Raw genomic sequence first — 25,240 nt, forward strand, 5'->3', positions numbered from 1 at the left:
CTCCGCTAGGTGAAGAAAAAGATGGAGTTATGGGGAAGCGGACTAGGCGCAAAAAGTGACGGAGCTTGGGGTATCGTGAAGCCCCTCTTGGCTCTGCCTGCGGTTGACCAGCCCGCCGCGCCTATCGCACCCCGTCACAATGCAAGGGCAATCGCAATGACACGAGCAAACGGAGCCCTGAATCGGACCAAGTTACTATCTACTGTAGTGCTTCTATCGCGTGTGTTACAGCAGTAAGCCCGCACATGTTGATTTGCATGAAGCACAGCTCGCTCCCGCCTCCACGCGAGCCCTCCACGTCCTCGTGACCGCTGACCCATGGGCAATTCCCAAAAGTCCATCCCCAGCTAACCTTCTCGATACATGCCACTTTGCCAATCACGGCTGCAGGACTCTACTCCACCCGTTCATCATCTCATCGGAAGCAGAACATTCGACCGAGTCCCCTCTGTTGGACCTCGCGCCGGGCAGCACCGTCGACGTATGCAGCCTCGCCCTCGCTAGTCGAGCTTGCACTACTGATCTGTTTGCCCTTGCCGTTTCCAAACACCCTCAACAAGACGACCATGCTTCCTGCGCTGAGTATACTGGCGCACAGGATGGCGATCATGACAAAGTTGCTGTTGCGATACTTGTGCGGGCCGTCTTTGGCATCTTCGGGCCACCCTGAGTATAGTGCATAGGTTGTGAGGATACTCCCCAGATTACCAAGTCCAGAGACGAGTGCGGCGGCTGCCGCTACGCCCACTTCTCCGTGGCGGGGCTGGAAGATCTCGTTGGACCAGGCCATGCAAATCGGCACTGTCGGCCCAAGTCCGAAGCCAATCAGTAGGACGCCACCGTAACGCGACCAGTCTTTGGCGAATGTAGCAATCAGAAGACCAGCGATCTGTATCACAACAGCAGCACTGAAGAAGGCAGGTCGATGGTGGTGGAAACGGTCCGAGAACGGCGTCACGATCAGAATAGCGATCAGGTCCATCTGTTATAGTCAGCCTCAATTACCCCAGATGACTTCGGGGACTTACAATCCAGATGGGTGCTGAGAGCAAACTGAGCTGGATACCTGTGAGGCTCGGGTTGATGCCGCGGATGATGACAGTCGCGTATGCCTGTGTTCCGTTCCCAACACCCACTACACCAAAGTACATGACAACAAGCGGGTATATCCTCCAGTCGATGACAACGTGCCAGAGATCTTTCATAGTCCACAGCTTGCGACTGTATACGCGGGTGAGATCCTCGTAGTGAATGCGGGCGTCTTCACCTTCCAGGGCTGGTCTGCCTTCTGGCAGCCACTTCATCCATCCAGTTCGCTGGCGGACTTCGCCTGGGGGCAGTGGCCTGTCAGGAAGCCACCAGAGTAGCGATATGCCGACAATGAAGCCGACGATACCGTACAGAAGAAACATCCACTGAAACCCAACTAGTCCACCCACTCCATCCATCTTCTGGAAGCCAGCCGAGACCAAACCCACAACTGCCGCGGACATTTGAGATGCTGTGAAGTAGCGCCCGATACGCTTGCCGGTACGAGACGGAGGATAGAAAAGAGTCAGGTAGTATGACATACCCGGCCACATGCCTGCAATAACGATACCAAGGAGTAGTCGAAGGAGGCTGGGCTGCTGTCAGTCTCGTTCAGAACTATGGCTTCCTCAAGACTCACTAAAGGTTCCAGGCAGCGTTCATAGCCGTCAGGCACATGCCAATGATACCAACACAGGTCACGATACGACTCATCCATGCATGCGGGCTGACTCTCGACATGATGAGATTCGAGGGAAGATCGAAGATGACATAGCAGACGTAGAACAGCGCCAGACCAGTAGAGACCTGTTTGGGTGTGATGTTGAGTACCGATCCCAGATCGTGGCCTTCTGCCAGGTTCATAGTTTGAGCAAGTCCGATATTGGAGCGAATCGCCGAGCATATGAAATAAAGAATCCAGAATGCTGGAAGTATCCGGCGATCGAGCTTGCTGGGCGACTGTCAGCATAATTCGTGATGAGAAACGTGCGACTTACGAATAGACTCTTTCGATTCTATCAATATCGATCATCTCAGGACCGACTTCGGCATCCCGATGCAGCCCTGTCTGCTTCGCATCGCTAGTCTCTCCGACCCTCTTCTCGATGGGAGCTATCTCCACAGCATCTGAAGCCATGTTGTACGACTGACGCAGCGCGAGAAGAAATGATGAGCCGAAGGTGAAAAGATAGTCCACGGTAGAACACCTTCCTACTTACTTAAGCCGATACACCGTTCGGCTCCCGCTCGAACTGCGTCCGCATTCCCATTCGCCCATTCAAACATTTTGCATGGCTAGTGGGGTAACGCTAGTAATGGTTTGGGGAATGATCATGGCCGGCGGTCGAGACTTAGGTACATGACAACCAGCAATACTCACCCAGGGTCCACACGGGCTTACTGTGCTGCACGATCTAGGACTCATAGCAAATTTGTTGGAGCTATCCCGGATATGCCCAGGTGCGGTACTGAACGTGCCTGTGGCTGAAGTAACTTTTCTGCGAAACGAACTAAGACGGAAGGGTCGATGGGCGGCTCGATCTGCCGCTAAAGCGGGACTTCCGAAACCTCGTCATTGTTAGTAATCTACCATCTGAATATATCAGACCCATTCCCAGCAACCAGAGTAAACATACCCTAAAACCTTACAATTACATATCCTCATGTGTCCCGTACTATACCAGATGCTCGCAAACACATTCGTGCGCTCATCGCGCCGGATACGGCCTTCTGCGCAAACGCTTCGTCTCCGCGGCGCGCGACAGGCGTCGACATTAGCAGAGAACCCACACATTGTACGTACTTCGCGCTTTCAGAAAGTCCACTACTTACCCAATTCAGTACGTACATAAAGATCCGTTCGATCCGAGCAAAAGATTGCTATCACTGCTGCCCACCGAACCTCCCACACCACAACTCGCGATAGGCTCCTGCACCGCGCTCCCTCCAACGCCGCAGAACTTCACCGAGAACCCGCAATTCCTCCCTATCCTCTCCTCCGTGTTCGCGACACATGCTGTTGAAGATCCCTACGTACAATCCCAAGCCGCTGTCTACGCGTCGCCGGGCGGCTTCCACCTCTCACAACCGAATGATGGCGCAGGCGGCGCGAACCACCAAGGCGGAGCGGAAGGTGCAGGCCACGGAGGATGGATACATATCAGTGACTTGAGGAACCCACCAGATTATGGTCGCATCGCGTGGCCGGAGGACATTTTCGGCAGTGTAGAGGTCGACTCCAATGGACAAGTCAGTGGAGGTGATGGAGGCTGGCAGAACAGCGGGACGTACCGGGTTGTGACGAGGGAAGGAATGTGAGTATACCCCCCGAGGCGGAACATGCGAGCACGTTGCTAACACACAGACAGTCTCGGATTGACCGACTTCATGCGCGGAAAGATGGTAGAGAAGCTACTAGATTTAGAAAGGCAGATCAAGCGGAACTCGTAACGGCACGGCACGACACGACGAAGGAATGATACCCAGGGGAAGCAACGCGACTTATCAGAGTCGCTCGTAATCGAATTGTACATGCATAATTAGCCTATGGCCAGTCTATGGGGTATCTAAACACACAACCACTTCACACCTACACCATTCTCCCGCCATCGCGTGAACTTATCTCATCCTACATCTCAGTCCCTCAGCTCAACTCCCCCCTCTCCAGCCTCTCCAGAAACTCCTTCCCAAACTTAACACACTGCTCATACGCAACCCTAAACCCATCATCACCCCCGTAATACGGATCATCAATCTCCTCGCCCTTCTCTCCTCTCCTCCCTTTCCTCATCTTCCCCCCAAACTCGCCAAACAACATAACCTTCCCCACACTCTCCTCATCCACATCTGCCTTCTTCAGCTCCCTCTGGCGCAACGCCTCCAAGTCCGCTAGATTCTCATCGTCCATGGCGAGTATGTAGTCGAACTTTTCAAAGTCGCTGCTAGGGGAGAATTTGCGCGCCGAGTGACGGTAGGGGGTTATGCCGTTTTTGCGGAGAGTGGCCATGGTGCGGGAGTCGGGGCTGGAGCCGAGGTGGTAGGCGCCGGTGCCGCAGGAGTCGATTGTAGAGATTAGGGGGTGGGGCGGGTTGGTGGTGAGGGATTGGAAGACGCCTTCTGCCATTGTTGAACGGCCTGTGGGGTGTTAGAGATGGGTGTGAGGGTATGGGGGAGAGAAGGCACACAAATGTTTCCTAGGCAGACGAATAGGACGGAGACTGGTTTGGGGGATTTGGAGTCGCTCATCGTGGTGGTTTGGGGTACGTTTGAACAGTAGGTAGTAGGTGGGAGGTTTTGTCTATGCTTGAGCGTTGTGGAGATCCATGGAAACGAGCGATGCAGAAGATCTGGGGATGGCGGCGTATCATCGGGATTAGCCTCGTCAGATAAAGCGATATCTCACAGCAAGCCTGGCCATTTCCACTCGCAACAGAATAGATGGCATTGCAAGCTGATACACGTCAAGTGTACCTACTGACGATGTCGCAAAAGTAAGTCAACTGCACAGTGGTGCAGCATTCCTCTACATAGTTGGTGTGCTTCGCCGCAACATGACGTGGGATCGACAGGAACAAATGCTCGAGCACGTCGTACGCGATTACGATTACAGGCGATCATCCGTGCATTACAACTCAGGTATGTTTACGCATTGAGGGGTCAGATTGCTTTTGCTACATACGCGTAGGCTCGAGCGGTGTGATGTAACCCTCGACAAGGACACCCACTCTTGCACTACGGCAACAAACATTTGCGATGAGCAGATGACTTGTCACTTCGGCTGTGTGGGGTCGACGAAGTCGTTCAAGCTGCCACTGCTAGAGCCGCATCTGCATGTGCCTCATGACTTGCTGGGATACCAGGTGCAAACTGAGAAGATGACGGCGACAGGAAGCAATCGCCATGTCATCTTGTCAACATGTACTCGCAGCTACCTATCGATAGCGATGATTTTCGGCACTTTCACAGCCGTTGATAACCTAAAGCTTTGACGGAAATAGATTCAGGCTTCGTAATAGCAGGGCTGTGAAGTGTGGCGTTCCCCACGATTGCGCAGCGAGTGCTTGCTTGGCAGCTGCTCAGGTGGACGTGAATGTGCGAACCCTCAAGGAGCGAGCCTTTCATTGCTGAACTCAATTCCAGCATCCTCATCTCCATAGACTTTGAGGCCCCAGTCGCGCATTGTGAAGAAGCCGGTTACTTGCGCTTTCTTACATCATTCCCTACCCGCCGTTGCTCCACGCAACCGACTCGGCGCGTTTCCGACCCACCAAACTGCATCAGACGTATCTGAAACACGGGCATATACCAGTCGCTATTCCCTCGACGCCTATACGATAGCACACCACAACCGTCGCATCTTTTAGCCTTTTCGCTGGGCAACCCCTTGTATTCGTGTTTTGGCTTGTTCAGCCGTCCGTCGCATTGCCGCAGAAAGATTGAAGGCGCAGCACCAACAGGAAACACACCAACATGTCATACAACCGATTAGGTGAGTAGCCTCCTAGCGGATTCGCGGTCGCATGGTTGCGGCCAGTCGATCTTGACACTTTCCACGAACCGCCAAACAGGCCTTCTGCCATCCACGAGGTGCCTCAGCTGTCAGCCAGACTAACGGTATTGCAAGGCGCACCAGGTGGTAGCGACGACCCGTACGAGATGGACCCACGAAGAAACAACGGGCGGACTCCTTCGCCAGGCCAGCCTCTCCGTGGCTATCAACTAGAAGACCGCTATGCTTCACCACAGCCTTCGGGCATCCTCGAGATCCCTATGGGACCCAACCCAGCAGCAGCTTCCGGCGACCGTCTGCCATTACAACCAAGTGTATGTATTGCACCGCGAGAACCAATATGGGTCAAGCAGCGAGATCAGCAGGCTAAGACCCGAACAGTACTCAGTAGAAAACATTCCCTACGCAGCAGGCAACTATCACGACGATTACGACCCACGACCGCAACGACACGACTCGGATTACTCTCTCGATCCTCAAGCGCATCACGATGCCTACTACAACCAGCCTTACGACCCAACTCCACACCACGACGAGAGCCCAGGCGCAGGCTACGGAACACAGCCAACACACTACTGGCAAGATGAGGATATGAACAGACCCATGATACACGGCGCCAACTCGTATGGCCCGGATCCTCATGATCCAGAGGACATGGACCCAGAGAACCCGTTTCACGATGAGCCTGCGCCTACACCCAGCCCCGCCCCAATAAAGCGATGGAAGACCGTCAAGGAGGTCCAATTGTTCAAGGGCAACTTGGTGCTCGATTGCCCGATTCCACCGCGGTTACTGAACCAGGTTCCGCATGCACAGCCCCCGGAGCGTGACGAATTCACCCATATGCGCTACTCGGCCGCCACATGCGACCCTGCAGACTTCGACGCGGAGCGCTTCACTCTGCGCCAGAAGCTTTTCGCAAAGCCTAGGCATACCGAGCTGTTCATTGTTATTACCATGTACAACGAGGAAGACGAACTGTTTGCGCGGACAATGATTGGTGTCATCAAGAACATTGAGTACATGAATTCGCGAACCAACAGCAAGACGTGGGGCAAAGACGCGTGGAAGAAGATCGTAGTCTGCGTCGTCAGCGATGGTCGTGCCAAGATCAACCCGCGGACCCGCGCCGTGCTAGCAGCGCTCGGTGTCTACCAGGACGGCATTGCCAAGCAGCAAGTCAACGGCAAGGATGTGACTGCCCATATCTACGAGTACACCACGCAGATGACGCTCGACATCAAGAAGGGTGTCGTCGGTGTCAAGAAGGGCAACACTCCAGTACAGATGCTCTTCTGTCTCAAGGAGAAGAACCAGAAGAAGATCAACTCGCATAGATGGTTCTTCCAGGCCTTCGGAGCTGTGCTGGATCCTAATGTCTGTGTGCTTATCGATGCTGGTACCAAGCCTGGCAAAGACTCAGTCTACCAGCTATGGAAGGCATTCGATCTTGAACCCATGTGCGCAGGTGCTTGTGGTGAAATCAAAGCCATGTTGGTGTAAGCTTGCTTTCATACCCTATTACTCAGCCTTAGCTAACATCTACCAGCCATGGTAAGAAGCTTTTGAACCCGTTGGTAGCGACGCAGAACTTTGAGTACAAGATGAGCAACATTCTGGACAAGCCTCTTGAATCAGCGTTTGGTTTCATTTCTGTGCTTCCCGGTGCTTTCTCGGCCTACCGTTACGTTGCGCTCCAGAACGACAAGACTGGACAAGGACCACTGGAGAAGTACTTTGCTGGTGAGAAGATGCACGGCGCCAACGCTGGTATCTTCACAGCCAACATGTACCTGGCTGAGGACCGTATCCTGTGTTTCGAGTTGGTCTCCAAGAGGAACTGCCATTGGATCCTGCAGTACGTCAAGTCTGCTACCGGAGAGACGGATGTACCGACCACCATGGCCGAGTTCATCAGTCAACGTCGTCGTTGGTTGAACGGATCCTTCTTCGCTGCTGTCTACGCCCTGGCCCACTCTTTCGACATCTTCCGCAGCGATCACTCTTTCTTGCGCAAAACCATGTTCCTCGTTGAGTTTGTCTACCAAACTATCAGCATGATCTTCGCCTGGTTCGCTCTCGGTAACTTCTTCCTGGTCTTCCGCATTCTCACTGCCTCTTTACAAAACGAACTCGGTACCGCGGGTAAAGTTCTCTTTATCGTCTTCGAGTGGCTCTACATTGCTGTTCTGATAACATGTTTCATATTATCACTCGGTAATCGGCCTCAAGGTTCCAATAAGTGGTACATGTCCATGGTCTACTTTTGGTGCATCATCATGGCATACCTCATGTTCGCGTCCATCTTCATCACCGTTCGCTCCGTACAAGGACAGATCGAAACCAACGGTGGCTTCAACGCGGCAGATCTTTTCAAGGATAAGATCTTTGCTACATTGATCATATCACTGCTGTCGACGTACGTCATGTGGCTAGTGGTCTCCATCATCTTCTTGGACCCATGGCACATGTTCACCTCTTTCTTCCAGTACCTGCTTATGACACCCACCTACATCAACATTCTCAACGTCTACGCCTTCTGCAATACTCACGACATCACCTGGGGTACCAAAGGAGACGACAAGCCGGAGAAGCTTCCTTCAGTCACCACCAAGGCTGATGGTAAAGCGGATATTCAGGCACCAACTGACGATGCCGATCTCAACACCCAATACGAGACTGAGCTCCGCGTCTTCAGCGCAAAGTGGAAGGAAGAGAAGAAGGTGCCGTCAGCCAGCGAGAAGCAAGAAGACTACTACAAGGGTTTCCGATCCGGTGTCGTGCTCTTCTGGATGTTCTGCAACTTGGGTCTATCGGCCTTGGTTCTGCAGTCGGGTGGCCTGGAGCTCACCGTCAGTAGTCCCGACGAGGCTCAGAAGAAGCAGAACGACGCTGCCACCATCTATTTGGCGGTAGTACTGTACAGTGTTGCCGGTTTGGCTGCTTTCAGATTCATTGGAGCTATGTGGTTCTTGGTCGTGCGAATGGTAAGTGACACCTTTGAGACATTCAGTTGCCGTTATCCAACATATACTAACAACATCTTAGTTCCGCGGTGTATGATCGTCATTGTTCTAAGTTTGACGTCATTGTTTGGAGTTCAGGTACTGGGTTGGGTTGAGCATGTTGCCGTGAAGGCATTCGGCCTCTTCGTTGTGAGATTCATGACATGATACCAGCTTATGGGAAAGCACGCGACCTTGGCGTGTAGGATGAGTGTTTACGTATTTCATGAGCCAAATGCCTGTTCAATGTCTTTGCCTTATCATGCATACTCGTAGCGTTCACGATCTCGTCGTTGCTCCTACTCTTTTCGGTAGGTGATTCTCTCACTGTCGTCCCAAAGCGGCCTTCGTCACGTTACCTTCTCTTCATACCCAAGTACCCACTCCACCTTCTCTTACTGCATTGGTATGTAGTGAGACTTCCTGTGTGCGGTACACCTATCTTTCCTCTTGCTGACACTCATTTTCCCTTTCTGCTTCACCTTCACCTGTGTCGTCATCGCTGAGTTTCAGCACGGGCCTGCCGCCTATATCAACAGAGCAGTTGCGCCCACAACAACAATTTTTCAACCCCGACACTCCATCTCCCCTCTTTCAAGTTCCCTCTATCTCCGCTCACAATCGCATTCATCTGCTCAATTCGACGTCAACCTTTGCTTCGCCGACAACCGCAGCTATGAGCTGGGACGATACTGGTGCGACTGCAGGTTTGTGACACCGCGACTTCCCCCAGCCTGTACTAACATGACAACAGGCGGTGACTCTTCATGGGATCCTGCCCCAGGCGGTGATTCTGGCGCCGACGCTGGTGCTGGAGATTCTTGGGGTGGTGGTGACGCCGGCGGTGGTGGAGGTGATGCTGGCGATGACGGCTGCCGAATGTAAGCAAAACACGATCCGACCATACAGCCTGGCTACTGTGACGATACTGACATGTTCTGTAGCTGCAAGCAGACCGGTCACTTCGCTCGCGACTGCCCCGATAAGCCTGAGGGCGGCGGAGGCGGCCTCACTGGCGAGTGCTTCAACTGCGGCCAAGTCGGTCACAACAAAGCGGATTGTACCAACGAGCGCGTTGAGCGCCCTTTCGAGGGCACCTGCAAGCTTTGCGATCAACAAGGTCATCGTGCTGTCGACTGCAAGTCCCGTCGCATTGTCAACTGGTCTGGCGTCCCCGAGATGGATGATGAGGCTGCCTGGATCGCCCTCATCGACGCGGCCAAAGCCAAGGACCTCGATGTCTTCCGTGTCTGCTTGAAGGCATACGCTCGCGCTACCATGGATGCCTTCAGTCTTCCGGGCGTCGAGGAAGCTCTCCGCGAAGATGGACTTGCAGTCTTCCTCATCGCCAAGGAGCAGGAAATCGCCCCCAACATGACCATCATCGACCTCATCGGTAACCCTGATTGCAAGTTCGTCCTCTCTATCCAGTTCTCTGCCAAGCCCCGTCGCGCCAAGATGGCTACAGGCTGGCCCAAAGATCCCGCCGAGAACATGGAGCGTCTTGCATCATGTGGCTACGTCCAGGATTGTGGTGTCCCGATGTGCGGCAACTGTGGTGAGCTTGGTCACGTACGCAAGCACTGCAAGCAAGAGCAAGCTGAGCGCGAGAACACTGCTCCCGAGATCCAGTGTGTCTACTGCAAGGAGAACGGCCATCGCGCACGCGACTGTCCCAAGGAGCGCATCAACCCCTACGCCTGCAAGAACTGCAAGCAGGAGGGTCACAACTCCAAGGAGTGTCCTGAACCTCGTTCTGCTGAAGGTGTCGAGTGCCGCAAGTGCAACGAGACCGGTCACTTCTCCAAGGATGTAAGTACACTTGTCTAACAACCCGTCTCTAGTCCTTGCTAACGACCACAGTGTCCCAACGTTGCCGCCCGGGCCTGCCGAAACTGTGACTCCACCGAGCATATGGCCAAGGACTGTGATCAGCCCAAGAACCCTGACAAAGCCCTCTGCCGCAACTGCGAGAAGACCGGTCACTTCTCTCGCGACTGCCCCGAGCCCAAGGACTGGTCCAAGGTCAAGTGTAACAACTGCCAAGAGATGGGTCACACCATCAAGCGCTGCCCGCAGCCGGTTGCCGAGGACGGTGGTGATGGCGGTGGTGGCTGGGGCAACGATGCCTCTGGCGGCGACACTGCTGCTGCCGCTGGTGGAGATGCTTCTTGGGGTGATGCTGGCGGCGCGACTGGTGGTGGTGGCTGGTAAACGGTCTCATCTATCTCGACACAGGCGGCTATGGTATGAATGAACGGTGAAAAAATGCGTGTCAGCATGCTTCTGGTAGCGAATTGAGTACGTGGTGGCTTTGGCTGCCCACATTTCTCTAGCTACAAAATATGATCAACTTAAAGGTTCACACCTGGCCGTAGTGACCCATGCATTTTCGCGAGGTTTGCTTGACTCTCTTCAGCCCCTTGCACCCACTTCGGATAGCGGTCGTTGTACCAATTCGATATACCATCATCTTCACCGCTCGCAATGGCATCCGCAAGACTCAAGCCGTCGATGATTGAAGCGTTTGCTCCATTACCTCCCAAAATAGGCTCTGCATGTGCTGCATCACCCAACAGACACACGCCATTCTTCGCGAGCAAGTCATGCAATTCAGGCAATGGCGTAGACGTTGTCCGCATCAGCCAATGCAATATCCTATCGCTGCGCATACTCTGCACATCCAACATGGCCGAGAAAGGATAACCAAAGATCTCCTGAGCGCGGACTTCCTTGAAAAACTCCAAAGGTATCTTCTCAGCCGCATTCGTCGACCTAGCAGGATTGAACAGCGGATCCGTCTCCCCACGCGCCTTCCGCGAGTAGATCCAACTAACCCACACCTTTTTATCCTCCTTCTTATCCACATTAACAGTAAGCACCACATCCCCCTTGGTCGTCTGCCAAACATTCCTCCCCTGGTTTCCCTCCGCCCTACCCCCAAAGATACTGTTGAAGTCCTTCCGCATGATACATCTCTTCCCGTAGTACACAGCATAAGGCAGAACATCCACTCTTGACTTCTCCGGTAGCAGCAGTTTTCGTAGACTGGAATGCACACCATCGGCGCCTACGACGAGTTCTCCGCCCTCCCACGTCTCGCCGTTGGCAAAGCGCAATCTCGGTCCCGTGGGCGTGCTTTTGACTGATTGGAGGGAATAGCCCAACCGGATATCCAGGTCTTGACTTAGCAGATCTTCGAATATCGCGCGATTGGCGCGGAAAGACGTGGAGGTGTCATATAAACCGCCGTGGCTGGGTATGTCTATGTTTTCGCCATGTTTGCCTTCGCCGCCGTCTTCGGCGTCGATGGCGACGCGGGCTTTGAATGCTGTGTCGCTGAGATTTAGAATTTCTAACAACGGTTTGTAGGCGGTAGAGTGGAGGGTGATGGCGTAGTTGAAGCCTCGCCGGTTTGGGGGCGCTTTGTCGAAGACTATGCTGGGGATGCCGCGGTGGAGAAGGCTGCGGCTTAGGGTTAGGCCGGCTATGCCCGCGCCGATTATGGTGATGGGCTGTTTGGGCATGGTTTTGGGGGCATTTGGAGAGGGAGTGGTAGGTTCTTTCGTTTTATTGGAGGTGTTAGTAGGATGGCGATAGCGGATGGGGATGGCTTGTGGTGATCGGACCAATCAGCGGGTTGCGGAATGTGGGTACTACTACGAGTCAGTCCACGGCTCTATTAATTTCTGAGCATTCATACACGCAGTATATATTCAAGTCATGATCATCGAGCATCACTAATACCAGGGAATTTCGCGTATTTTGGAATTGGTAGAATTATTCATTAGACATACACCACAAGGGTGACGCTCTACAAGTAAATGTAGCACAGCGGCTCTCCGTCTAGTGTGCTCATCATATCCTCGATAGTTGTAGGCTCCAGATTGAGGTAGTTCATCTCAATAGGGTCGTCAAGCCTAGCGTCACGGCTGGGTGGCTGGTCGAAAATGGTGATGGTGCCAGCAACGGACTTGGCTTGGTCGAGATGGAGCGCCTGCCAGAGCCACCATACGCGGTCCACCATTGCATGGTGTAGGAAGAAAGCAGGGTCGTTGGGGCTGCTGAAGACATCACCGCCGTCGCCTCCAATTGCGAAGTGGCCTGCGCCGTGCATGCCGAGGAAGCCGTCAGGGAAACGTCCCTGGAGTTCGTCTTGGAAGCGTCCAACGTTCTTGGAGGCTGTGCCGAGGGTGACGTTGTAGAGGTTCTCAAAAGTCATCCATGTGGAGGATGCGTAGGAGGTGAGATCTCTCTTTGCGCAACGTGGGTTCCATTCGAGTGGCGATTTGACGGGTACCTCGCCAGCCATTGCTGGAGAGACGGGACCAAGGTTGATTTGCAAGCTGAATCTGTTAGGAACGTGGCATACTATCGGGCTGAGATCCTGAACTTACTTCTTGAATGGGCCATCTTTTATGCAGCCACCTCCTGCGCCAGAAGGCAGCGCAATCGTGCCTTTGCCGCCTGCACTTCCATTGTGCTTCACATACTCTCCATCGCCGCCCATGCTTGTCGCTGAACCATCAAATACAGGGTGCTTGGTCAGGTCATCCGTGTGGGCGAACCAGTTCCAGTAGGGCTGGTAGCCTTTGTATCCGCATTCTTCTCGCAGCGCCTTCTCGTAGCCATGTACAAAGTACCTGTGCCAACTCAAGAAGTTACCGGTTCCGTGGATCGTTAACGTTTGGTTGATATGTTGTGCGACAAAGTCGTCGTAGCGGGTCTTTGCACCAGGTACCAGGGTGGGATCGGATTGAGATGGAGCATCGAACATGCACTGTACGGCACTGATGTATGCTTTTCGCTCTTTCGCACTCATGATAGCCCTTGCGCGTGTGTTAGTCTTACTGCTCAAAGAGATGCTTGAGGTTCTTACCAATCCTTGCGAACAGAAGCATTGAAGATAGAGCAGCTACCTCTTTTCTCGAGAGTACCATTCTTCTCCGCAGCCTTGAGATTTTCAAGAGCCTGGTTCTGAAGATCCGAAAGCAAGTCCCTCTTTTCAACTGCTAGAGATTGGGCAACGCCGGCGAATGCCAGAAGGGCAGTTGGAAGGCTGGATAGACGCATGTTGTTTGACGTGGAGTGAACGAGAAGGATAATTAAGAACGACTTCCGTTGCTTGGCTGAGCGATGGGAGAGTTCATGTGTGGTGGGGGATATGCCTTTTAATATGTTCGACTGCCGATACCGCGCCACCGAGGAGCACCTCAAAGCTCTACAGACGCATGCAGAGACTGGGGTCGGACACTTACAGCCGAAGAGGCGACCACAGGCTATCTCGACTGGAGCCTGCGGATGAGGTGAGGACTGCTAGTCATGGTCGCTGACGGGCGACATTCTAGATGTAGCTGAGGATTTTGGTTGCCTTAGTTAGCATAAACCCGGTGTGCTGTGCGGCGCAAAGGCCAATTGTGGTATTCCCGAGTGGCATGAGCCGGTGGGTGTGATCTGCGAGGTACGAAGGGTTTGCAGATGCAATCTGCAAGACACCATCCCTTGGTCTTCGAAGTGGCATGTACATGTGAGCTCGCTGGATTGGTCTTGATCATGTAAGCCTGTTCGAGGTGTAGAAGCCACCTAGTGATCCTCTCGGATTCTCTCTACTTGCCGTGCGGGAAAGTGATTCTCAATGCGAAGGACATTGCTGAATGAGAGAGGCCCACCGTCGCTAAGCGAGTATTCGCAGGATCGACGCACGGGTAACATGCTCGTGGGCTTCATGAGCTGCGAGCACGACATCGATTGCTCGCACGTGGTACACGTGGTCGGAAGATCTTATGTACCGACGCAGGTTTGTGATTACTGCATACATAGGGAATGAAGGGTTTGGGGGATGATCTTTCCATGTGTTGACGCTGAGATTCCGAAATTCCCGAATCCTATGCGAGCGGGCCACTCTATCGAAAAGGATCGCGGCGACATGTTGGGTCGTCCCACAGAGGCTAGATGCTGCAGGTGCCCTGGTGGTGAGATAGCTACGCCGCAGCCGTGAGCGCCAGCTGGATCGTGCGTCGCGGCTCGACCGCCTCGAACGCCGCGTCCCGTGTGGGACGGCACACTAGCAACATTGCCATTCTCCCGAGGTTCCGAAGCCTCACTCTGCAATACTATCTGTTTCGCTCTGCCGCCTCCGGTACCTTCACATATCAATGTTAGGATGATCGATAAGGAGCGCAAAAGTCGACATGCGGAGGAATCGTGGCATTCGTCTTCTTCGGTAGAACTCCCGACGAGAGCGACTCGAGTCTTCCATGAATCCTTCCACGGGAACACGCGAACCCCTTACATGTCAACAGCTCCAGGCTCTACTATCGTACTAGGACCTCTGATAATGTCTTCTCGGATATGGTACCACATATGGGCTGTGAAGGATCGCGGCGTCGCTAGGGTGTAGGAGATTTAACCTACCTGTTGCCGGTTCCGAGGACACTCCAACTGGGATCAAGCTACTGCGAGTGTGCCTCCGCCAATCACATCACCAATGTGACATGGTTGTTCCGTCGCAAAACGTACATACAACGCACGCGAGGTGGCGAACGGAAGTTGGCCATCGCCGAAGGAGTACTCGTTTTCTGACCCCTAATGCTGGGCTCTCGATTAGAAACCAACTGCGTGAAGAGGGTATGCTCCGAAATCCTGAAGGCGAATTGGCGCAAATACACGGCATCTGCTCCCCGAACTCATGGTTCAGGAAGCTGGAACCAGTCACCTGGGTGTCATATGGTGATTTCATGCGAAGCCGCGGCGTAGTCACCCCTAGATGTTCCATAGAAAGCCGTTTTATCCTATAGAAGCCAACCTTAGATCTACCTCGCTACGAGCGGCGACGCGGGAAGACCTGGAGTTTAATTGAGCTTGTGGTTGGTGGTCAAGTTGCATACCTACTTGAACCGCTTTAAACACAGCCTTGCCCTCAAGGCCGCATCTCGTCATTCTCCAGTCGGATGTTTTGACGGCCTCTCATATTCTTTCTATGCAGTCATGACTGCACCATCATCGCAGGCGGATTTAGATCCTCAATGGGCGGCACAAAGCAACCTTACTCGTTTCCTCGCCCTTACTGGTGTATTCCATATCCTCGCCCTGATCAGCGTCGGTCTTCGTCTTTATGCACGCATAGGCCTGCTTAAATCGCCCGGACGAGATGACTATGTGATCGTCCTAGCTGCTGTGAGTAACTATTCTCTGCTCAAAATCACTGATCTGCAATGCTCACTCCGATAGCTTGGAGCTTTGGCTGGCTGGATCTGCTTCTTCTTGCAAGGGCCCTACGGTCTTGGTCGACACACCGCAACCCTTTCGCCAGATGATAGACGAATCTGGGACCACATCGCCTTTTGGCAGAGCATCATTTCTGCTATGGGCGCGCTCGGATTGTTGAAAATCTCCATTGCTTTCTTCTTACTTCGGTTGAGCAATCACAGATGGTACTCACGCACACTCTGGGCATTGATTGGTGAGTTTCTTGGCTGCTGTATGGCGCTTCCATGGTGTACAGGTCTGACAAGATGCTGTTAGGCTTTGTCATCTTTTATACCGTTCTCGCCTGGCTTACCTTCTTCGTACGCTGCAAGCATTTCTCTGGCTTCTGGGATCCTAAGTACGCACACACTTGCTATCCGTTGAAGTATGTCATGCACTTTGGAATAGCAAACTCAGGTAAGACTGCAATTGCGACGGTGCGAGATCCATTGGCTGATACATTGGTAGCCTTCAACATCTTCACTGATGTTTGCTTCGCCACATTGCCCATACCTATCGTATGGAATCTCCAGATGTCTTCACGGACGAGAATCAGCTTGATAGCTGTACTCAGCTTAGGCTATGTGTAAGCTTATCATATACTCATTGCCCGCATTCCATTGCTCACTGTCTTTTAGTGCGGTGGTCATGGGTATTGTCAAAACGGTATATCAACTCACCATCGTCAAAGACAACGACTCGCATTTGTGCGTGATACCCCGATTCTTCAAGTTTGACTGGCTGTTTGACTAACACAACACACAGCAACAACAATGTACGATTCTGGGGCTTGTAAGTATACTTTTCCCGATGAACTACGCTTGCATGTAGCTAGTGCTAACGACTTCTTCTTTCAGTGTTCAGCTCAATGTTGGAATCATCGCCGCCTCAATACCCACGCTAAAGCCACTTTTGCGAAAGATCAGCAAGTCCACGAACAGCAACCAGTACAATCAATTCCATGACGGCGACAAAGCCAGGACCATTGGCAGCGCACCACCTTCCAGACCTCGCAAATCGATCTTGACCACGCTGAGCGGTACACGAACGGACAAAAACGCTGATACCGAGGCATATGAGATGTGGAGGGCGACTGCAGGATCGGCACAAGGCGGGAAGAATGAGATCTATGCTGTCAGCGAGGAGCGCGCAGGAAGTGAGGACTACATTCTTGGAGGACATCCACACGATTCGAAGCAGATCAAATGCACAACAGAGGTGACTATCAACAATGAGGGAACCAATTCCAGGGTCTGAGCCCTTGGATCGGGTGCGCGCAGGCTGAGGGGCTTCCCAGGCCACTGACCGGAGAGTTGTGCCTGCCCTGACAACCACGACAAAAACGATTGTACTATATACTGGAGACTAGTGTTCGTACATACTGTCTCATATGTCTTCTACAATACACGAAAGCAATAACGCAATCCAAATTGGCAGCGCAATCACTGACGGTCGATGACTAACGTCCGAATGGGTGGCTATGGATTTGGTGGAAGTTTTCGCTGATTCGAAATCGATCGAATACCAGGTTTACACCCACGGTTCTGCTCATCACACACGACAATTCAGTGTCATCAGACTCTCCAAGATCTTCAACAAATCATGACACACTGAATCTTGCACAACCTAGTCCGATGTTGCACTCCATGCATGGACTTTTGGGAGATCATAAGTGAATGCATTGAGCAACAGTACTAAAGTTTGTAATAAGACGGCCAATTTCCGCTCTTCTAGCAATCACATGCTCATAGATATCATCGCAGCGACCAAAAAACTCGGTAGCCAAGGTCCAAGAATAGCGCGAGCCCTTCAAGCGTCACATGTGACCAGAAGATTGGTAGTTCAGCAAAACCCTCTATAGTGTGGACTGATCTTTCTGACAACGACTGGCACCTTGGATGGCAACCAGAACTTGGAAGGATCAACCAGAACCAGCGTATGAGGCAATTTGCTCCACAAGTTCATGCCTTCAGGCGAAGCAAAAAGAAATGCTGTCTACAGCGTCACCGAGGAGCGAGTTGGAAGCGAGGACAACATCCTCGACGACAAAGAGGATCTGAAGGGCATCATGCGCACAAGATAAGTGACTGTCCAACATACAGAGAAGGCAGACCAGAGGTGAACATTGGTGCAATTGATATGAGCTACACCATGAATATCCAAACAAAAAATACATTGGCATCGTCCCGGATGCAGGTACGCCACATCATTGGCACGGAAGCCAAATTCCCGTGCCCACTTTCTTCGATTCCTTTTTCCCAGTACCAAGTTACCAATAGTTGTCTACGCTAAACCTACATGTGCGTCCTGCGTCCAAGTAGTAAAGCTCCGGACGACCCTAGGTAGCCGCCGTCAAACCAGATTTGTGCCACACCATCCACACCCGCTTTGCCAAGCCAAATACCCGCTGCCACAGCCACCAAAGTAGTACGAACCACTGTGTCGTATAGTCTGCATCCAATCACATACTTGAACGTAGTTCCTGTAATAATGGCTGACGGAAGGGGCTGTAGGGCTGGGCGAGTGGTTCACGTCATGTATTGGGGTAAGGCTTTCTTGGTTTTGGTACGAAGGCGGCGCGTGAGAGATATCGGGGGCTTCTAGGGAAGTTGGTAGTGGGTGTTGGTAGTGTTGTAGGTAAATGAGAGGTTGGCAGCATCGCACGTCAGATGGGGTGGAGATCGTAGCGCAAGCAGCCTTGCGCGCCTTACTGTGCCGCATGCTGCGAGTTGTGCCGCAACGTGGTCAGTGGGTCTGGTATGTAGCGCGGCACTTGGTCGATGTCAGCAGACCATGTTGGTGGAGTGCGGCTATGAATGTGCCGTGTTGGCTGTGTGACGATGGGATGGCGATGTCTCTTGGGTTGGTCTGCACTTTGCTACAGTCAGCTTTCGCTGGGCGTAGTCATGGCACTTCCCAAGGAGAGATGATGAGATGCGAGCGATGTAGGCCCTTCGCGATACTGTCATTGATCTCGCATATGTGATCTATCGTACAGTGAAGCACATCATAAAGAGAACTACCACTGTGCTAGTATTCGCGACCGCAATGTGAGCAAGAAGCTTTTAGAATTATCCAAAGGACACATCCAATCCTTGTGCACTATAGCCACCAGATGCAAAAAACCGTAAACGCCCATAGCCATGCCGATGCCCCGCAGTAACAACGAAGTCCCACACAGTCGTGTGAACCATGAAAACCAAAGGGTATCGTAGATGTAAGAGATGAAATGAAAGGTTACAAGAAAAGAAAATCCATGCCCTGCCGTAGATCTTGCGGGACGAAAATAGCCGCGCGCGACTAACCTAATTATGGAAAGATCGTAGAAGGCATGAGAAAATGGTAGTGTTCGTAACTGACTCGAAACGAGCGTCGCAAGCTCGGCGCTTATTACTTGGGACCATAGACCCAGTCTGTGAGATGTTAGTGGCCTATTCTAGCTGCGTGGGTGTTTCGGGTATACTTACATTGCGCAGCGTACTTGACTTCCCATGTGGCTGGCATGCCTTTGCATGTGGCTGGCTTGTTACCACCGGCAGTCTCGACACGGTAGACGGTGTTGATTCCTCCTTGAGTGATGCCAGTCTTGTGCTGTAGGTATAGCCAGTCAACGGCAGGTAGACCGTTCTTGCCTGGGCAGGCGTACGATGGTGCACTGACGTTGCTGATCTTGGCAACTTGGGTCATGGGGAATGGCGTGCTCAGTTTGTCGAAGGCGAATGTTGGTGTGTTCGCTCCTTCTACGTCGGCGAAGAAGTGGTGACCGGTGATATGTTCGTAGCCCTGGAGTCGGAGGCTCATGTCGACTAGCCCAGGAGCCACTTCGTACAGTGAGAGTGCGAGAGGGGTGATAGAGGGAATCTTCCACTTGGCATATGCTTCGTCGTTGAGCTTCGTACCGATATCGTATAGGGTGGCTTGGTGGTTGTTAGCTCCTTCCCTGTCAAGTTGAGTGGGTTCTTACCGAATGCGCCAGTAGTACCAGGGGCCGCGCTCTCATCAGAACCGCAAGTGTAGTTTTGTGTGCCGATGCCGAGCACAACGTACTTGAGATCCAAGTCGCCTGGGCCTTGAAGAGCGCTCTGGGGAAAGAGTTTGGCGAGCTTGTTGAGGTTACGGGCGGGAGCGTATTGCGGTTTGGCAGGTCTTGGTAGGGCAGCTGCAGTGGCAGATGCGGCAAAGAGCAGTGCCGTAGTGATGGTAGAGAAGAGCATGATGACTGGTTATGATGATACTCAAGGATGAGGAAGTGTCGTTGGTAATGCGATACTCAAGGTTGAGGAAGTGTTGTCGGTAATGCGATATGCGAGGCTGGTATATATACTGCGACCGAGGAGCGATGAAGATGTACTGCGACCGAATGCAAGAGGAGCGATGAAGTGATCGATGATATCAAAATAGAAGTGACGTCCCTTAGTCTTTGCTAGCGTAGAGAACTCGAGGCTGATATCGCTGTTACACTACCTCTTAGACCAGGCGGTTCGACAGACTTATACTTTCGTCTGTAACCTTCGCGCTTGGCCGTTAGACAGGCCCGCCGGCAAGGGCACGCATGCGCCGCCATGTGTAGGTACATGGGCACGGACCATGATCCTGACCAGATTTCCTACTATTATCCTTGAAGCGATATGCACGCCAAATTGGTGATACCTGGAGGTGGCTTTAGCGTCTCAGGGTAATCCGCTTTCCGCATGTCACCTTGCCGCTCTCGGCATCTGGCTAAAAGGCTTGTGTCTGCTGTAAGCGCTGATACGTGCAATCTTGCGATGAGAAGACAGGGATGGACGAGCGATACGATGGGCATTACCTGCCTTCTAGTGAGCCGCATTCCGGTGGCGCTCTTGTATCTTCGTGTTGAGCCTCCATTCGCGCTCCCAAGTCTTGTGAAGGTTGGTTTTTGCAGACATCGCCTCCACGCCCATCGCGATGTCTGACAGCGAGACGTCGATTCTGCCTTAGGGAGGCGGCGCAGTTGGCTTAGGCTCAGGCTCGTCACAGTCAACCAACGTCCAACGAAGGATTCTTTAGTTTCAGCATCAGGCCCTCCAGACGAACACCAAACGTCGGCAGAAGTGCCCACAGTTTTGGGGATTGGGTTTGCACTTGCTCGAACGGGAGGTTGGATGCCACAACGCCCAGGCCTCCCTGGCCTTCACCCGCCGCCTGTGCGCTGCAGACGCCACGCATCGCACGGCTGATAAATGACCTGATCTGGCCGAACAAAGTCAGTAAATGACCCGATAGCGGCATGCACGCACTATCGAACGCCCCGCTTCAAGCCCAAATGTTGGCTAATTAACTGGGTACTCAACAGAGATTAACGGAAGATACGGCAACCGTGGGTTCTGGAAAGGCGTCCTCAGGTAGCGTTCGGAAGGAGATGCGGCGTGGGTCTCGTGCTCGTCTCATTGCATGTGCTTCCGCAAAGTCACCGATGCTACGCACAGCTTCGGTTAGGCGCATCTGCCGAATCTGAAGCTCGTTGTGTGCGAGCTTGAGCATCCGTTCTATCCAAAATAAACAGGACTTGCTTCCTTACGCCTAGATCGCGATGTTGGTGTAAGTGAGGGGCTGCGTCCCCAAGCCTGGAAGCTTGCCCTTCGTCTTCGATACCGGCACGCGCACACCGCAAAACTTCCACGGGTGTGGGAGGTGTGCAGCAAAGCCGTTAACCCTGGAGCCCAGAACCAGGTTACCCTCGAGCCGCAAAATGCGCTCTAATCGTCTGACGGAGAAATGCCATGGCCTCATTGGCAATAAAAGAGGGGTAATGTTGGCTTATTAGCCTGCTGCAAGGCTATGGAAGCAGCGACATTAGTCTTCTTTCTTTTTCGCATCCACCGTAAGCCGGTGACACACCCGTCTAGCTAGCGAGCATACTCGTGGTGCATTGCGGGACGACGTTGCAGCCGCCACCAAGATGTCGGTCGGCATGTTTCGTTTAGACAGGTGAGTGACAGGCCGTGCGGACTCACTGCGGAGAATCTTTCGCAGTGACAACCGTTTCGAAACCCATGAAGTTCGCAGAGTGAGCTGTGTCAGAGCTCAAGCGAACGGTTTCAGCGGTGATCCCGCAGAAGGTGCGACACTTCCCCAGCTCGATGAACGTCGCTCGAACGCTTGCAGGAGGCACCCTTTCATTCCTGAGGCCAAGATGCGAGTGCGCGCGGGACGTTGGGCTCCTGTCAGCATCCTGAAGTGCTTTTCAAACTCTTTGACAGCTCCTGCATTGGCTGCATGGTGGCAGTCGAGACTGTGACACCTACCGTGACGGCAATCGTCTCCCGTTCTGCATTCGTTTGCCTAGCCCTGCTTCTGGATAAACCGGCATGATTTGATACTCCAGATATCGAAGGAGGCAGGTCATGTGCGACTAGGGTGATCGTTGTGCTTGGAGCGGCTATCTGTCTGTCCAGATTACATACAGATTTGGAGAAGGCGCCCTTTCATAACCCCCTTCACAAGCACTGCAACCCTATCAGGGAGCCTACATTGGTCCCGCACTTCTCACTGAACTCTCCAGCCGCCTGATTGTCGGTACCGGCCCACACTCATGGACTTCCCCCGTTGCTTCCATCGCTCTCGTATCCGTCACGGAAGCTATTCATCAACCGAATGTTCCTGAACAATCTCATGAGTGCGGTAGCCTTGACCTCCGTCTTCCTGATATCCACTTCGTCCATACCCTCGATCATGTTGTTTAGATCGAAATCCAATCCAGCTTCGCTATGTGCGGATTGTAAGCGGCGGAAGTACGCTTCTGTATGGCACTCGTCGTCCTCTTCACCATAGACATGTTCCCACGATTTGCGCTCCAACCGAAGCGCATCCAGTCGCGCTTTGGTGTAAGGGAATTTGTGGAGACGAAAGGCTTCGAACGCCTGTTTCGCCAGGTCGCTCACGGTTCCTTGAGTCGGCCTTCGTGCTCGAACATAGGTGGTGAGCTGGAAGAAGTCGTTCAAAAAGGTCTTCCAATCGAAAGCGATGGTTTTGTTGTCAAGGTCGATCGTTACATCCGTTAGCTGGGCGTTGCCGACATAACCGCCAATCAAAGCCATTTGTCTTGTCCAGTATTGCCTGTCGACTCTCTTCTTGAAGTCTAGGTAGCGAAAGGGGATCAGCTCAGCGAAGGTCTTTTCCAACAAGGGTTTGTACTGCGTCCGATCGTATTCTCTTCGCACATATGCCGCCTCCAGATTGCGCAGTGCCTCCAGATTGCGCAGTTCGTACCCAAATGCGGCTGTGAACTGAGCTCGTAGACCATCCTCAGTGAGACCTTGAAATTCTAGATCTTCGACGTTGCAATCGAATTCATGCAGCCTGTTTTCGTGCATGATTTCTCCCATAGAGGCCCAATTGATGCGCAGCTGCGGAAGACGTGTCTTAGCAAACTCGCGTTCGGCTTCAGCCCGGAAGGTTCGCGAGACCTGTCGGCAAATGACCCAAAGCGTGTACTCGTCTTCCACGTGATGAAGGATCTGCGCCCATAGCTCCGCCGGCAGATGAGAATACGGTCGCTGGGTCGTTGTGGAAATTGACTCGATCTTCAGAACGAGAACTTTTGCTAACAAAAGGAAGGACCTGCTCTTCGTTAGATATCTATACCTACTGTATTGAGAGTCATCTCAATTACAGTGCACCGGCTGCGACCGTGACCTCTTGCGAGGGCGTCATCACAACCAGTTGTTAGTATTGTCAGTAATGGTTTGCTGCTAATGAGATTGGAAAGAAAGAGTAATGAAAGTGGCAAGAAAAGGATTAAAGGTAGTGTTTGTGGGGAAGCGTTTGTTGACTTGGTCAAAGCTCTACTTCACTGACGAAAAGCGCGACGAGCAAACACGGGGATATCAGGTCTCTAGATAAGAAAAGTGATAAGGTACCGTCCTTTGGTGAGCCTGCTTCTGAAATCTTTACGGGACAGAGCAGCCTCTCCTCTCTTCCTCATCACTGGATGAGACCAATGCAATCCTAACACTTTCCTGTCGCCTGATCTGTGTTTGTTGGTCCCTGACCAATCTCATAGGGCCCCGATAGAACGCTGACAGTAGATCTGAGAGATTGAACGCATCGACGATGGCATTGAGTGGTCCAGCGGCAGGACTGCCCTGCTGCTTATACGGTAATGGCGAGAATGCAAAGAGCAAAAGTACGGCGAAAAGGGGCATTTCGCAGGCGAGAATGAGTGACGCAAGACCAGTATTGACATCATGGTACGTCATGTACTTTGTAGGGTTCAGCTTTCCGTGGCCTGCAAGCAGCGAAATGATGAACTGTGAGGATGGTGTCAGTACGTCGTATACATATTGGCTACTTCAGGGATTGTTGAGCGTACCGATTGGAGAAAGTTCAGACCGAGGATACCCTTGAATGTAAACAGTTTAAGTATGATCCGATGCTTCTGGAGCAACTTCTTACTTTTCTTGTAGAACCTCAGTGAGCCAACGATAGCGACCGTTGTAGTGTAGCCAATGAGTATGGTGAGCCAGAGATGGGCGAAGTGCACGTCATTAGACTGCTGGCAGTAGGTACCAGTAGCGAGGGTAGCTGCCGTGGCGATCCATATGACGATGCTAGTCGGTATAAACTGGAGTACGCCGTACCAGGTACGCTGTAGAGTGTCAGATAAGGTCTCGAATCCTTTGACAGAAATGTGAGAGCTTACCCTGAGCCACGTTGGACTGTTCATTTTGCGCGCACCCTTGGCTTTGGCTCCCTCTCCAAACAACCCATCAAATCCTTCCTGGTGCGATAGGACAAGATCGCACATGAACAGTAAGAAGGACGACAGTGCGATCGAGCAACCAAAGTCGCGTGAAGGGGCTAGGTATTCTCCAATGTCGCTTTGCCAGACGATCAGGAAAGAGAAAAGGGCGACCCATGGTATCAAAAGCATGATCCTGATGATCTGCCGTTGTTGTACGGGGTTCGAGTAGTTGAAGGCGTGAAGCGCGATCAATGCCCCAACGATCAACGTGCTGAGAATGGCACAGGCACCGGACAAGATCGTTGCGAATTGGTGGAATGTGAGGTTGCCGATGAAGGGAATGATCTGTGGACCATGAGCATCTTCCAGTGGACATGTCTTAGAGTCATCGCGCCGCTCGAGATGGTTTCTCGCCCTGAGCATTATAGTATTCATACTCGGCTGTTGATAGCTTGCTTGATAGAGCGTGGGAAGTTTCGGCAATGATTGGGAGGAAGACAAGACTGGAATGCAACGATTGAGAAGATCCAAAGATGCTTTGATGGGGAAATGAACGAGTTCATACTGAGCAGCACGACTTCTATACATACTTACCGGCCCATTATCGGTCCAACTCAGTTCGCATACTCGTTTAACGTAGCCACGCTTCGGGCCACCCGCACATTCGTGGCAGAGCCATACAAACCGTCAAACTCACAACCACCGCTGAGGATGCTAGATAAGGTAAGGAGCAACCATCGCAGC

The 25,240-nt window shown here is 52.6% G+C and overlaps 10 protein-coding genes across 10 annotated transcripts; 4 read left to right on the forward strand and 6 right to left on the reverse strand.

Moving 5' to 3' along the window:
* Positions 1-415: 415 nt before the first annotated feature.
* On the reverse strand, positions 416-2,167 carry J4E79_002547 (uncharacterized protein; the record flags this gene model as incomplete). The annotated part of the gene is made up of 4 exons (XM_049351445.1): positions 416-982; positions 1,029-1,620; positions 1,670-1,981; positions 2,028-2,167. The coding sequence occupies 4 exons, from the start codon at positions 2,165-2,167 to the stop codon at positions 416-418; spliced, it is 1,611 nt and encodes a 536-aa protein (XP_049214083.1).
* A 526-nt stretch (positions 2,168-2,693) lies between these two features.
* J4E79_002548 (uncharacterized protein) lies at positions 2,694-3,480 on the forward strand (the record flags this gene model as incomplete). The annotated part of the gene is made up of 3 exons (XM_049351446.1): positions 2,694-2,825; positions 2,872-3,344; positions 3,399-3,480. The coding sequence occupies 3 exons, from the start codon at positions 2,694-2,696 to the stop codon at positions 3,478-3,480; spliced, it is 687 nt and encodes a 228-aa protein (XP_049214084.1).
* Positions 3,481-3,673: 193 nt separating this feature from the next.
* J4E79_002549 (uncharacterized protein) lies at positions 3,674-4,275 on the reverse strand (the record flags this gene model as incomplete). Its single annotated transcript, XM_049351447.1, has 2 exons — positions 3,674-4,164; positions 4,215-4,275. 2 exons carry the CDS (start codon positions 4,273-4,275, stop codon positions 3,674-3,676), a joined length of 552 nt encoding a protein of 183 aa, XP_049214085.1.
* A 1,224-nt stretch (positions 4,276-5,499) lies between these two features.
* On the forward strand, positions 5,500-8,602 carry J4E79_002550 (chitin synthase I; the record flags this gene model as incomplete). Its single annotated transcript, XM_049351448.1, has 5 exons — positions 5,500-5,518; positions 5,663-5,853; positions 5,921-7,038; positions 7,089-8,526; positions 8,588-8,602. The coding sequence occupies 5 exons, from the start codon at positions 5,500-5,502 to the stop codon at positions 8,600-8,602; spliced, it is 2,781 nt and encodes a 926-aa protein (XP_049214086.1).
* Positions 8,603-9,220: 618 nt separating this feature from the next.
* J4E79_002551 (uncharacterized protein) lies at positions 9,221-10,758 on the forward strand (the record flags this gene model as incomplete). The annotated part of the gene is made up of 4 exons (XM_049351449.1): positions 9,221-9,251; positions 9,299-9,425; positions 9,489-10,356; positions 10,408-10,758. The coding sequence occupies 4 exons, from the start codon at positions 9,221-9,223 to the stop codon at positions 10,756-10,758; spliced, it is 1,377 nt and encodes a 458-aa protein (XP_049214087.1).
* Positions 10,759-10,898: 140 nt separating this feature from the next.
* J4E79_002552 (uncharacterized protein) lies at positions 10,899-12,071 on the reverse strand (the record flags this gene model as incomplete). The annotated part of the gene is made up of 1 exon (XM_049351450.1): positions 10,899-12,071. The coding sequence occupies one exon, from the start codon at positions 12,069-12,071 to the stop codon at positions 10,899-10,901; it is 1,173 nt and encodes a 390-aa protein (XP_049214088.1).
* Positions 12,072-12,358: 287 nt separating this feature from the next.
* J4E79_002553 (uncharacterized protein) lies at positions 12,359-13,617 on the reverse strand (the record flags this gene model as incomplete). Its single annotated transcript, XM_049351451.1, has 3 exons — positions 12,359-12,890; positions 12,942-13,373; positions 13,424-13,617. 3 exons carry the CDS (start codon positions 13,615-13,617, stop codon positions 12,359-12,361), a joined length of 1,158 nt encoding a protein of 385 aa, XP_049214089.1.
* A 2,441-nt stretch (positions 13,618-16,058) lies between these two features.
* Positions 16,059-17,049, forward strand: J4E79_002554 (uncharacterized protein; the record flags this gene model as incomplete). The annotated part of the gene is made up of 6 exons (XM_049351452.1): positions 16,059-16,150; positions 16,201-16,209; positions 16,367-16,378; positions 16,431-16,499; positions 16,558-16,584; positions 16,650-17,049. The coding sequence occupies 6 exons, from the start codon at positions 16,059-16,061 to the stop codon at positions 17,047-17,049; spliced, it is 609 nt and encodes a 202-aa protein (XP_049214090.1).
* A 2,133-nt stretch (positions 17,050-19,182) lies between these two features.
* J4E79_002555 (uncharacterized protein) lies at positions 19,183-20,006 on the reverse strand (the record flags this gene model as incomplete). The annotated part of the gene is made up of 3 exons (XM_049351453.1): positions 19,183-19,205; positions 19,260-19,709; positions 19,757-20,006. The coding sequence occupies 3 exons, from the start codon at positions 20,004-20,006 to the stop codon at positions 19,183-19,185; spliced, it is 723 nt and encodes a 240-aa protein (XP_049214091.1).
* Positions 20,007-22,343: 2,337 nt separating this feature from the next.
* J4E79_002556 (uncharacterized protein) lies at positions 22,344-24,919 on the reverse strand (the record flags this gene model as incomplete). Its single annotated transcript, XM_049351454.1, has 4 exons — positions 22,344-23,373; positions 23,707-24,062; positions 24,125-24,400; positions 24,455-24,919. 4 exons carry the CDS (start codon positions 24,917-24,919, stop codon positions 22,344-22,346), a joined length of 2,127 nt encoding a protein of 708 aa, XP_049214092.1.
* Between the last annotated feature and the right edge of the window lie 321 nt (positions 24,920-25,240).

This window comes from Alternaria viburni (genome assembly GCF_023758015.1).
Source record: "Alternaria viburni strain BMP 2772 chromosome Unknown scaffold_4, whole genome shotgun sequence".
NCBI classification, from domain to species: domain Eukaryota; kingdom Fungi; phylum Ascomycota; class Dothideomycetes; order Pleosporales; family Pleosporaceae; genus Alternaria; species Alternaria viburni.